The sequence below is a fragment of the Bombina bombina genome, chromosome 10 (genome assembly GCF_027579735.1).
Source record: "Bombina bombina isolate aBomBom1 chromosome 10, aBomBom1.pri, whole genome shotgun sequence".
NCBI classification, from domain to species: domain Eukaryota; kingdom Metazoa; phylum Chordata; class Amphibia; order Anura; family Bombinatoridae; genus Bombina; species Bombina bombina.
This window is the reverse complement of record NC_069508.1, coordinates 4,799,192-4,812,666: the sequence shown is the minus strand read 5'-3', so window position 1 is coordinate 4,812,666 and position 13,475 is coordinate 4,799,192. Positions and strand designations below refer to the sequence as shown.

The window sequence follows — 13,475 nt, the reverse complement described above, 5'->3', positions numbered from 1 at the left end:
GTGTGTATCTATATATGTGTGTATCTATATATGTGTGTATCTATATATGTGTGTATCTATATATGTGTGTATCTATATATGTGTGTATCTATATATGTGTGTATCTGTATATGTGTGTATCTATATATGTGTGTATCTGTATATGTGTGTATCTATATATGTGTGTATCTATATATGTGTGTATCTATATATGTGTGTATCTGTATATGTGTGTATCTATCTATGTGTGTATCTATATATGTGTGTATCTGTATATGTGTGTATCTGTATATGTGTGTATCTATATATGTGTGTATATGTGCGTTTGCATTTGTGTAGGTATGTGTGTATGTGTTAGAGTTTGCATGTGTGTATATGTATATGTGTGTATCTATATATGTGTGTATATGTGCGTTTGCATTTGTGTAGGTATGTGTGTATGTGTTAGAGTTTGCATGTGTGTATCTATATATGTGTGTATCTATATATGTGTGTATCTATATATGTGTGTATCTATATATGTGTGTATCTGTATATGTGTGTATCTATATATGTGTGTATCTATATATGTGTGTATATGTGCGTTTGCATTTGTGTAGGTATGTGTGTATGTGTTAGAGTTTGCATGTGTGTATCTATATATGTGTGTATCTATCTATGTGTGTATCTGTATATGTGTGTATCTGTATATGTGTGTATCTGTATATGTGTGTATCTGTATATGTGTGTATCTGTATATGTGTGTATCTATATATGTGTGTATCTATATATGTGTGTATCTATATATGTGTGTATCTATATATGTGTGTATATGTGCGTTTGCATTTGTGTAGGTATGTGTGTATGTGTTAGAGTTTGCATGTGTGTATCTATATATGTGTGTATCTATATATGTGTGTATCTATATATGTGTGTATCTGTATATGTGTGTATCTGTATATGTGTGTATCTATATATGTGTGTATCTATATATGTGTGTATCTGTATATGTGTGTATCTATATATGTGTGTATCTATATATGTGTGTATCTGTATATGTGTGTATCTATATATGTGTGTATCTATATATGTGTGTATATGTGCGTTTGCATTTGTGTAGGTATGTGTGTATGTGTTAGAGTTTGCATGTGTGTATATGTATATGTGTGTATCTATATATGTGTGTATATGTGCGTTTGCATTTGTGTAGGTATGTGTGTATGTGTTAGAGTTTGCATGGGTGTATCTATATATGTGTGTATCTGTATATGTGTGTATCTATATATGTGTGTATCTGTATATGTGTGTATCTATATATGTGTGTATATGTGCGTTTGCATTTGTGTAGGTATGTGTGTATGTGTTAGAGTTTGCATGTGTGTATCTATATATGTGTGTATCTATATATGTGTGTATCTATCTATGTGTGTATCTGTATCTGTATATGTGTGTATCTATATATGTGTGTATCTATATATGTGTGTATCTGTATATGTGTGTATCTGTATATGTGTGTATCTGTATATGTGTGTATCTATATATGTGTGTATCTATATATGTGTGTATCTATCTATGTGTGTATCTATATATGTGTGTATCTATATATGTGTGTATCTGTATATGTGTGTATCTGTATATGTGTGTATCTATATATGTGTGTATCTATATATATGTGTATCTGTATATGTGTGTATCTATATATGTGTGTATCTATATATGTGTGTATATGTGCGTTTGCATTTGTGTAGGTATGTGTGTATGTGTTAGAGTTTGCATGTGTGTATCTATATATGTGTGTATCTATATATGTGTGTATCTATCTATGTGTGTATCTATCTATGTGTGTATCTATCTATGTGTGTATCTATATATGTGTGTATCTATATATGTGTGTATCTATATATGTGTGTATCTATATATGTGTGTATCTATATATGTGTGTATATGTATATGTGTGTATCTATATATGTGTGTATATGTGCGTTTGCATTTGTGTAGGTATGTGTGTATGTGTTAGAGTTTGCATGTGTGTATATGTATATGTGTGTATCTATATATGTGTGTATATGTGCGTTTGCATTTGTGTAGGTATGTGTGTATGTGTTAGAGTTTGCATGTGTGTATCTATATATGTGTGTATATGTATATGTATATGTGTGTATCTATATATGTGTGTATCTGTATATGTGTGTATCTATATATGTGTGTATCTATATATGTGTGTATGTGTTAGAGTTTGCATGTGTGTATCTATATATGTGTGTATCTATATATGTGTGTATCTATATATGTGTGTATCTATATATGTGTGTATGTGTTAGAGTTTGCATGTGTGTATATGTATATGTGTGTATCTATATATGTGTGTATCTATATATGTGTGTATCTATATATGTGTGTATATGTGCGTTTGCATTTGTGTAGGTATGTGTGTATGTGTTAGAGTTTGCATGTGTGTATCTATATATGTGTGTATCTATCTATGTGTGTATCTATCTATGTGTGTATCTATCTATGTGTGTATCTATATATGTGTGTATCTATCTATGTGTGTATCTATATATGTGTGTATCTATATATGTGTGTATCTATATATGTGTGTATCTATCTATGTGTGTATCTGTATCTGTATATGTGTGTATCTATATATGTGTGTATCTATATATGTGTGTATCTATATATGTGTGTATCTATATATGTGTGTATCTATATATGTGTGTATCTGTATATGTGTGTATCTGTATATGTGTGTATCTATATATGTGTGTATCTATATATGTGTGTATCTGTATATGTGTGTATCTATATATGTGTGTATCTATATATGTGTGTATCTATATATGTGTGTATCTGTATATGTGTGTATCTGTATATGTGTGTATCTGTATATGTGTGTATCTATATATGTGTGTATCTATATATGTGTGTATCTGTATATGTGTGTATCTGTATATGTGTGTATCTATATATGTGTGTATCTATATATGTGTGTATCTGTATATGTGTGTATCTATATATGTGTGTATCTATATATGTGTGTATATGTGCGTTTGCATTTGTGTAGGTATGTGTGTATGTGTTAGAGTTTGCATGTGTGTATCTATCTATGTGTGTATCTATATATGTGTGTATCTATATATGTGTGTATATGTGCGTTTGCATTTGTGTAGGTATGTGTGTATGTGTTAGAGTTTGCATGGGTGTATCTATATATGTGTGTATCTGTATATGTGTGTATCTATATATGTGTGTATATGTGCGTTTGCATTTGTGTAGGTATGTGTGTATGTGTTAGAGTTTGCATGTGTGTATCTATATATGTGTGTATATGTATATGTATATGTGTGTATCTATATATGTGTGTATCTGTATATGTGTGTATCTATATATGTGTGTATCTATATATGTGTGTATCTGTATATGTGTGTATCTGTATATGTGTGTATCTATATATGTGTGTATATGTGCGTTTGCATTTGTGTAGGTATGTGTGTATGTGTTAGAGTTTGCATGTGTGTATCTATATATGTGTGTATCTATATATGTGTGTATGTGTTAGAGTTTGCATGTGTGTATCTATATATGTGTGTATCTATATATGTGTGTATCTATATATGTGTGTATGTGTTAGAGTTTGCATATGTGTATATGTATATGTGTGTATCTATCTATGTGTGTATCTATCTATGTGTGTATCTATCTATGTGTGTATCTATCTATGTGTGTATCTATATATGTGTGTATATGTGCGTTTGCATTTGTGTAGGTATGTGTGTATGTGTTAGAGTTTGCATGTGTGTATCTGTATATGTGTGTATCTATATATATGTGTATCTATATATGTGTGTATCTATCTATGTGTGTATCTATCTATGTGTGTATCTATCTATGTGTGTATCTATCTATGTGTGTATCTATATATGTGTGTATCTATATATGTGTGTATCTATATATGTGTGTATCTGTATATGTGTGTATCTATATATGTGTGAATCTGTATATGTGTGTATCTATATATGTGTGTATCTATATATGTGTGTATCTGTATATGTGTGTATCTATATATGTGTGTATCTGTATATGTGTGTATCGGTATATGTGTGTATCTATATATGTGTGTATCTGTATATGTGTGTATCTGTATATGTGTGTATCGGTATATGTGTGTATCTATATATGTGTGTATCTATATATGTGTGTATCTGTATATGTGTGTATCTGTATATGTGTGTATCTGTATATGTGTGTATCTATATATGTGTGTATCTATATATGTGTGTATCTATATATGTGTGTATCTGTATATGTGTGTATCTATATATGTGTGTATCTATATATGTGTGTATCTATATATGTGTGTATCTGTATATGTGTGTATCTGTATATGTGTGTATCTATATATGTGTGTATCTATATATGTGTGTATCTATATATGTGTGTATCTGTATATGTGTGTATCTGTATATGTGTGTATCGGTATATGTGTGTATCTATATATGTGTGTATCTGTATATGTGTGTATCTGTATATGTGTGTATCTATATATGTGTGTATCTGTATATGTGTGTATCTATATATGTGTGTATCTGTATATGTGTGTATCTATATATGTGTGTATCTGTATATGTGTGTATCTATATATGTGTGTATCTGTATATGTGTGTATCTATATATGTGTGTATATGTGCGTTTTCATTTGTGTAGGTATGTGTGTATGTGTTAGAGTTTGCATGTGTGTATATGTATATGTGTGTATCTATATATGTGTGTATCTGTGCGTTTGCATTTGTGTAGGCATGTGTGTATGTGTTAGAGTTTGCATGTGTGTATCTATATATGTGTGTATCTATATATGTGTGTATCTATATATGTGTGTATCTATATATGTGTGTATCTATATATGTGTGTATCTATATATGTGTGTATCTATATATGTGTGTATCTATCTATGTGTGTATCTATATATGTGTGTATATGTGCGTTTGCATTTGTGTAGGCATGTGTGTATGTGTTAGAGTTTGCATGTGTGTATCTATATATGTGTGTATCTATATATGTGTGTATCTGTATATGTGTGTATCTATATATGTGTGTATCTATATATGTGTGTATCTATATATGTGTGTATCTATATATGTGTGTATCTGTATATGTGTGTATCTATCTATGTGTGTATCTGTATATGTGTGTATCTATATATGTGTGTATCTGTATATGTGTGTATCTATATATGTGTGTATCTATATATGTGTGTATCTATATATGTGTGTATATGTGCGTTTGCATTTGTGTAGGCATGTGTGTATGTGTTAGAGTTTGCATGTGTGTATATGTATGCATCTATATATGTGTGTGCGCTCGCATGTATGTATGCGGGTATGTGCATGTGTATATATATATATATATATATATCAGTGACCTCACCATCACTGGCATCTCCGTGGGCAATGAATACATAGTATAGATTACTGCTAGACCGGAGGGGGCTTTGTGTTGAGATGTTGTTCCGTGTAATGAAGGAGCACTGTATGACACCATTGTTGTAGGAGATCAGACTGACCGCTGCATCACCCTAATGGGAAAAACAGAGACTGCACGTTAGTGTGTACAGGTGCGTTATTGTGTGTCACTGTGTGTAGGTGTGTTATTGTGTGTGTAGGTGTGTGTGTAGGTGTGTACATTTGTGTTATTGTATGTCACTGTGTGTGTAGGTGTGTGATTGTGTGTGCAGGTGTGTTATTGTGCGTCACTGTGTGTGTAGGTGTGTTATTGTGTGTGTAGGTGTGTGTGTAGGTGTGTACATTTGTGTTATTGTATGTCACTGTGTGTGTAGGTGTGTGATTGTGTGTGCAGGTGTGTTATTGTGCGTCACTGTGTGTGTAGGTGTGTTATTGTGTGTGTAGGTGTGTGTGTAGGTGTGTACATTTGTGTTATTGTATGTCACTGTGTGTGTAGGTGTGTGATTGTGTGTGCAGGTGTGTTATTGTGTATCACTGTGTGGGGGCAGGTGTGTTATTGTGTGTGTGCAGGTGTGTTATGTGCGCAGGTGTTAGTGTGTGCACAGGTGTGTTATTGTATGTCCCTGTGTGTGTAGGTGTGTTGTGTGTACAGTTGTGTTATTGTGTGCCACTGTGTGTGTAGGTGTGTTACTGTGTGCGCAGCTGTGTTAGTGTGTCACTGTGTGTGTGCAGATGAGTTATTGTATGTACAGGTGTGTTAGTGTGTGTCACTGTGTGTGTAGGTGTGTGATTGTGTGTGCAGATGTGTTATTGTGTATCACTGTGTGGGGGCAGGTGTGTTATTGTGTGTGTGCAGGTGTGTTATGTCCACAGGTGTTAGTGTGTGCACAGGTGTGTTATTGTATGTCCCTGTGTGTGTAGGTGTGTTGTGTGTACAGTTGTGTTATTGTGTGCCACTGTGTGTGTAGGTGTGTTAGTGTGTGCGCAGGTGTGTTAGTGTGTCACTGTGTGTGCGCAGGTGAGTTATTGTGTGTCATTGTGTGTGTTCAGGTGTGTCACTGTGTGTGCAGGAGTGTTAGTGAAACACAATAACACATCTGCACACACACAGTGATAACCAATAACACACCTGCACACACAGTGACACACTAACTCACCTGCACACGCAATAACACACCTGCACACACACAGCGAAACACAACAACACATCTGCAGTGTGTCTGGGATTAGGTGGGGTTGAGTGTATTAGGAGTGTGTCTGAGATCAGGTGGGGTTGAGTGTGTCTGGGATCAGGTGAGGTTGAGTGTGTCAGGAGTGTGTCTGGGATCAGGTGGGTTGAGTGTATCAGGAGTGTGTCTGAGATCAGGTGGGTTGAGTGTGTCTGGGATCAGGTGGGTTGAGTGTGTCAGGAGTGTGTCTGGGATTAGGTGGGGTTGAGTGTATTAGGAGTGTGTCTGAGATCAGGTGGGGTTGAGTGTGTCTGGGATCAGGTGAGGTTGAGTGTGTCAGGAGTGTGTCTGGGATCAGGTGGGTTATGTGTATCAGGAGTGTGTCTGAGATCAGGTGGGGTTGAGTGTGTCTGGGATCAGGTGAGGTTGAGTGTGTCAGGAGTGTGTCTGGGATCAGGTGGGTTGAGTGTATCAGGAGTGTGTCTGAGATCAGGTGGGTTGAGTGTGTCTGGGATCAGGTGGGTTTGAGTGTGTCAGGAGTGTGTCTGGGATCAGGTGGGGTTGAGTGTGTCAGGTGTGTGTCTGGGATCAGGTGGGGTCGAGTGTGTCTGAGATCAAGTGGGGTTGAGTGTGTCAGGGATCAGGTGGGGTTGAGTGTGTCAGGAGTGTGTCTGGGTGGGATCAGGTGGGGTTGAGTGTGTAAGGTGTGTGTCTGTGACCAGGTGAGGTTGAGTGTGTCAGTAATGGGTCTGGGATCAGGTGGGGTTGAGTGTGTCAGGAATGTGTCAGGTGTGTGTCTGGGTGGGATTGGTGGGGTTGAGTGTGTCAGGTGTGTGCTTGGGTGGGATCGGTGGGGTTGAGTGTGTCAGGTGTGTGCTTGGGTGGGATCGGTGGGGTTGAGTGTGTCAGGAGTGTAGCTGGGATCAGGTGAGCTTAAGTGTGTCAGGAATGTGTCAGGTGTGTGACTGGGTGGATCGGTGGGGTTGAGTGTGTCAGGAGTGTGTCTGGGTGGGATCGGTGGGGTTGAGTGTGTCAGGAGTGTTTCTGGGTGGGATCAGTGACATTAAGTGTGTCAGAAGTGTGTCTGGGTGGGATCGGTGGGGTTGAGTGTGTCAGGAGTGTTTCTGGGTGGGATCAGTGACATTAAGTGTGTCAGAAGTGTGTCTGGGTGGGATCGATGGGGTTGAGTGTGTCAGGAGTGTGTCTAGGATCAGGTGAGCTTGAGTGTGTCAGGTGTGTGTCTAGGATCAGGTGAGCTTGAGTGTGTCATGAATGTGTCAGGAGTGTGTCTGGGTGGAATTGAGTGTGTCAGAAGTGTGTCTAGGATCAGGTGAGCTTGAGTGTGTCAGGAATGTGTCAGGAGTGTGTCTGGGTGGGGTTGAGTGTGTCAGGAGTCCGTCTGGGATCAGGTGGGGTTGAGTGTGTCAGGGTGGGATTTATGTTTAGGAAATCGCGAGTACTTAGGTATGTTGGGTGATGTTCATCTGGGAATCAGCGCATGGGATGGACATTGCAGGAATCTCTTCATCACGGTCAGTTGAATTTTCTGGGTGCAGTGTGTGATATTTGGTTAAAGCTAACACTTTTATATTACCAGAGATACAATTTGAGGTCTGGATCTTCCCACCGAGTAGGCGCGCTGAATCCTGACATTTCCTGCAGAATTCATCCCACAAATGTAAATGTCATCATTCCCCTGAAAAAAAGCAGAACAGAATAAAGTGTATTGCGCTGTAGCATTGCAGGTGGGCTGGGCCAAGAAATTGTGCATCTTTAGTCAGTGATACAATTGTATGATTTTTTTTTTAAATTCCAGATCATGTTGCTATTTAGATACTGAATGTGGGTGTTGTGAGCTGTTAGATTTTCTATATACTGTATATATTTACAAACAAATCCAAATGGAGGGCACTCTCACCTCGTCTTTCAACCACTAAGCAAAATCATAAATTCAAGTCCAATAAACAGCTGGCACCCTCTGGATTTTACAAGTGCTGTATTTTGCACAAAACAAACCAGTGACGTTTCAGGGATCTCACCTCCTCATCCCACTAAGCTTGGACAATACAGGAAGTGTCAGCTGTTTATTGGGAAATATCTATATCTCTATCTATCTATCTATCTATCTATCTATATATATATATATATATATCTACATCTATACACACACACACACAATGTATAAAAGATCAGCACTCACCAACTGTTACAACCACTCTGTGCACGCAGTGGCGTCACTAGGGTTGGTGTCACCCGGTGCGGTAAGTTATGGTGTCACCCCCCCCCAGAAAGCAGACACGCACAAAAACACAGGCAAACACACATACAAACACTCAGACACACTTAAAACATACTCAGATGCACACACAAACACTCGGAAACACACTCAGACACACACACAAAAACACTGAGACACACACACACAAAAAAACTCAGACACACACATACAAAATATGTAAACTGCACTGCATTAATTATAAAGCTCATGCCTAGAGCTGCTCCCTGGCTCAGCAGAGCATCAAATGAAAGATAAACAGAGCACTCTAAAAATAAATTACTGAAGAAAAGGTTTAGGCGCGCAAACTATGAAAATTCTGCTCTCTGACTCTGTTCCAAGTCTGTCAGTGCACAGCCCCGGGCCGCATGCCTACCGCTTCTTATGGCCAATCACCTCTGCACTCTGCCCACCCCCAGACCCCCGCCCGCCCTCCTACCTGTTCAGTGTGCACTTAGTGTACCGTAACCGTAATGGTCTGGTGGGCATCATACATGGCTCCTTCACTTTAAAGACAGTGTCAAACAGTCATGCGGTCAGGTGCCAGGCATCCCCTCATGATTTGCCAGTTCCCGTTTAGAGAGACAGCACAGCAGTGAGTGACTCCACTGCTCCACATATCACTGAGCAGTGAGCACAGATAGGCAGGCAGGTTTAGGCTAGCAGCGCAACTTTGCAAGCCCCACGGCATGCCCACAACATTCATAGCGAAATTGGGCAGGGGAGAAGCAAAGTACAAACAAGCAAAAGCAGCCGGGAAAACCATTTGTTGAAATTGCAGCACTGGCTCAAGGGGCAAAAAAATTGTGTGTCTACATCTTCCCCAGTCCCACCAATGTTCACAAATGCCAGCCTCTAATAAAAAAATCTATGCATCTCAACATTGTATTTCTTTGAATTTCAATAAAATTAAAAAAAAAAAAAAAAAAAAAAAATTTTTTGGTGTCACCCCCTGGTGGGTGTCACCCGGGTGCGGCCCGCCCCCCCGCCCCCCCCTAGTGACGCCACTGTGTGCACGGCCAATTAATATGCAAAGAAATACATACTGCAGAGGGACAGGACCCGGTGTTGATCCGTTGAGTCCCACGACAAAGAAAGCCAGCACAAGAGATTAGAATATCCCCAAATGTAATGCCAGAAAAGCATTAACGTTTCAGCTCCCGCTGGAGCCTTGGTCACATGCAGCAATTCACAAGAAAAAAGTCAGGCTTGTGAATTGCTGCATGTGACCAAGGCTCCAGTGGGAGCTGAAACATTATGCTTTTCTGGCATTAAATTTGGGGATATTCTAATCTCTTGTGCTGGCTTTCTTTGTCGTGGGACTCAACGGATCAACACCGGGTCCTGTCCCTCTGCAGTGTGTATTTCTTTATATATATAGGGCAAGAAAAAAAGTGTATGAAAAACAATGTTTCAAAAACACAGAACTGCCCTCTTAATAAACCAAACTTCTTTTACACCAAAATGATGTTCCACACCTGTGTATATTTAGTGTGTAAACAATACTTAGAACATGTATATATATTCAATATGCAATCGTTGCTTAACCTTTACTATGCATATAATAAAGAATTTTAGTTTAAATAAACCAATATTCCGGACCTAAAGTTCTCCACAATACAGCGTGTGGTGTTGTTCACAAAAAAGGGATAGACTTGTTAGATCCCACGCAGTGGTATGGATTAAATGCAGGTGTCGGCTGCTGTATCCTGATGATCCTCCGAAATCTCACGGAGTAGGGTAGAAATCTATAGGCAAGTGAAAAAGGAAGCGCACAGAAGCACCTACATAGTGCAAATCAATTTAATCATACAGAGAACAAATACATTAAAAAGAGAATCCCCTGTAGGGTATCTACTCACAGAAATCAACCTCAAACTTATGAGGTATGTACAGGCGTGTCGGTAAATATACAGCTTGCGTCAGTTACCACGGATCAGCGATCAGCTGTTTTTGCACTGCTTGGACAGTTTTGCAAGATATAATTTACTTGAGCGGACTTTACAGACTGAAGGGAACTGTGAAGGAAATTGCGATCGTACTCGATCGGGTTGAATTCCGTCGATTCCTGTCCGCCTCATCAGAGCAGGCGGACAGGGTTATGGAGCAGCAGTCTTTGTGACCGCTGCTTCATAACTGCTGTTTCTGGCGAGTCTGAAGACTCGCCAGAAACAGGGGCCGTCAAGCTCCTTACGGAACTTGATAACTAGAGGCCAAAGACACAAACCAAAGCACAAAGACATAAACACAGACACCCACAGAAACACTCACAGGAGGAAACATTTATGCACCTTGCATCCCCTAAATCAACAGTGTGTGACATGCATGATAAAAAAAAATGCACAAATTAAGAGATCACTTTTTAAAGAATCATATTTGTAAACTTGTAAACAAAAATAATTCTGTGAATTCAAAATTGTACATTAATGAGCTGGGTAGATGGCTAGATGAAGAAAAGTACTTTTAAAAGGTTGACATTTGTTTGTTTGTTTTTTCCCCAACCAAGAGCACAACTTCAAATATAGTGTAAAAATGTTCCCATCTGTCAGCTGTACTTATGGATTTTACAAATGCTGTACTCTATATGGTCTTGGTGGGACCATAAGCTGTGGTACTCATACCATTAGATCTGGTTAAATGCAGGATTTAAGCTTGTTGGTATGCATTTCAAAATTAAGTCAGCTGTAGAGTAAACTGAACAGTGCTAAGTTAACCTGTCTGATTTCAAACACTGAGCAATCTTAGTCTGAGAGTATAACATTTTATGCAGATGTAAGCATCTTAGATAAAATGTCTCCTTGCATCTGGAAAGTCCTTGCATAGAGGGACAGTAAATTGGAATGATATATATATATATATATATATATATATAAATATAAAATGCATATGTGCCAAAAGGGCAGCTACCATTTGTGTATTGAGGAGGAAACCTGTTTGCATGGTTTAAATATAGAATTTCTACAGCATTGTCTAAAAATGTATTTTTATGGACCCCTGGCCCCACCATGCAACTACTACCATACTGAAGTTACAATCCGAAATTGCACGAAGAAATAAAAAACATTTGCTAAGTAAGTCATACCTCCTCTGCAAATGAAAGTGATCAGCTGACTGACTCAGGCACACACTGTACAAACAAAGTGCCAAGTCTGTCTCACACTGTGCATAGTGGTTTAGTGCACACTCAGAAATCCTCTCAAATGCTAATACTTTACTCCTTGTAATAACATTTCCCACGCTCAATAGCACTCTGCTGTAGTACCAACTGGTGGCTGCCATTACTTCTTGCTTCGTGGGGCCCCCCTGGCCCATTGGGCCCCTGACAGGAGTCACCTCTGTCACCCCCTGATGGCGGCCCTGTTTGCATGAGTACTTGTACTCGTGCAAATGCACCAATACTTAAACCAATACCTCCACTTTCTACCCATACACCATCTTGTGGCGTTTTTTAAACTGCATGTTCCCATTTCATTTTAAGCTGGAGTAGATACTTAACTAAAAATTGTTCACTTCTGTTCTGCAAATACAAATTGCTGTTATTCGTACATCAAAGCAGTGCTCCAAAAGCTGCTCCTATACAGCTGGAAGCTTACCTGAGAGAGATGACTGTACCTCGTTCAGACAAACCCCTGAAGTACTGGGCAGTTAATAAACTGAGATTAAATGGCCCAAAAATATCTTTCTGCCCCATGCAGTAGTGTGAAAAGTGAAAGACTGTTCAGCTTAGCGTCAAATGTTCTTACTAATAGCAGAACCCGACGTTTAGCTGAACATACAGAGATGCTTTAGTGCCTTAAAAAGAACTTGCCACTAACTTTTGAAAAATGATTCTAATTGCTAGATTGCCTTTTATACTGCTAGTTCTCATCTTGCACAATTATGCTCAAAACATACTGTACTCTGAGGAACAACCTTAGCCAGGGCTGGACTGGGAATAAAAAGCAGCCCTGGAAAAATATAAAGACCAGCCCTATTTTCTGTTGAGTCAGTAGAATGCAAATGCCTCATTTTTCTCATACGGGATTACTGGGACACTCCTTCCAATATTTTTTTTCAGAATTAAATTATATTACTTTGTATTAAATAAAAATGTCAGATTGATGTTATATAGGCACCCTACAACCCAATTGCATCCAGTAATCACCCCTTTAAATTGTAGCTTTCCAGCCCCAGCTGCTGCAGCTGTTATTTATTGTTGTTATTATTAATATATTTTATTGTAATATTTATTTCTAAACAGTTTTATTATTTTAAAATGTCTTTTGAGATTCAGTTCATAATTATAAAGAAGCTATCTTAAATCATTAGTATGTATTGTGCTTGGGAAAATGTCATATGACATAAAAAAAGTATCAGTAATTGGTATCGGTGAGTATTTGAAAAAAAAAAGTATCGATACATGTACTCGTCTTAAAACAAAAAAATGGTATGGGTGCAATCCTACTTCCTACAACTCTCTCTCCTAACCCCCACAACAAACTCTACAGAAGCATTAAGTCACAAGATCAGCAGCAGCTGCCCTGAGCAATCTTTATGTCACTATAATTCCACTCTTACATCGGTCCTTAACAATTTGGCCCCTCCTACCATAGTTCACAAATCACACACTCATCC

At 38.2% G+C, this 13,475-nt stretch overlaps 1 protein-coding gene across 1 annotated transcript in view; it reads right to left on the bottom strand.

The window, feature by feature from the left end:
- Positions 1 to 13,475, bottom strand: part of LOC128641157 (putative ferric-chelate reductase 1) — a 345,832-nt gene that overhangs the window by 172,153 nt on the left and 160,204 nt on the right. The window contains exons 9-10 of the mRNA XM_053693724.1: positions 8,181 to 8,282; positions 5,383 to 5,530 (exon numbers count right to left, since the gene is read on the bottom strand). Of these exons, the coding sequence (XP_053549699.1) occupies positions 5,383 to 5,530; positions 8,181 to 8,282 (250 nt within the window). The remainder of the gene's footprint in view (positions 1 to 5,382; positions 5,531 to 8,180; positions 8,283 to 13,475) is intronic.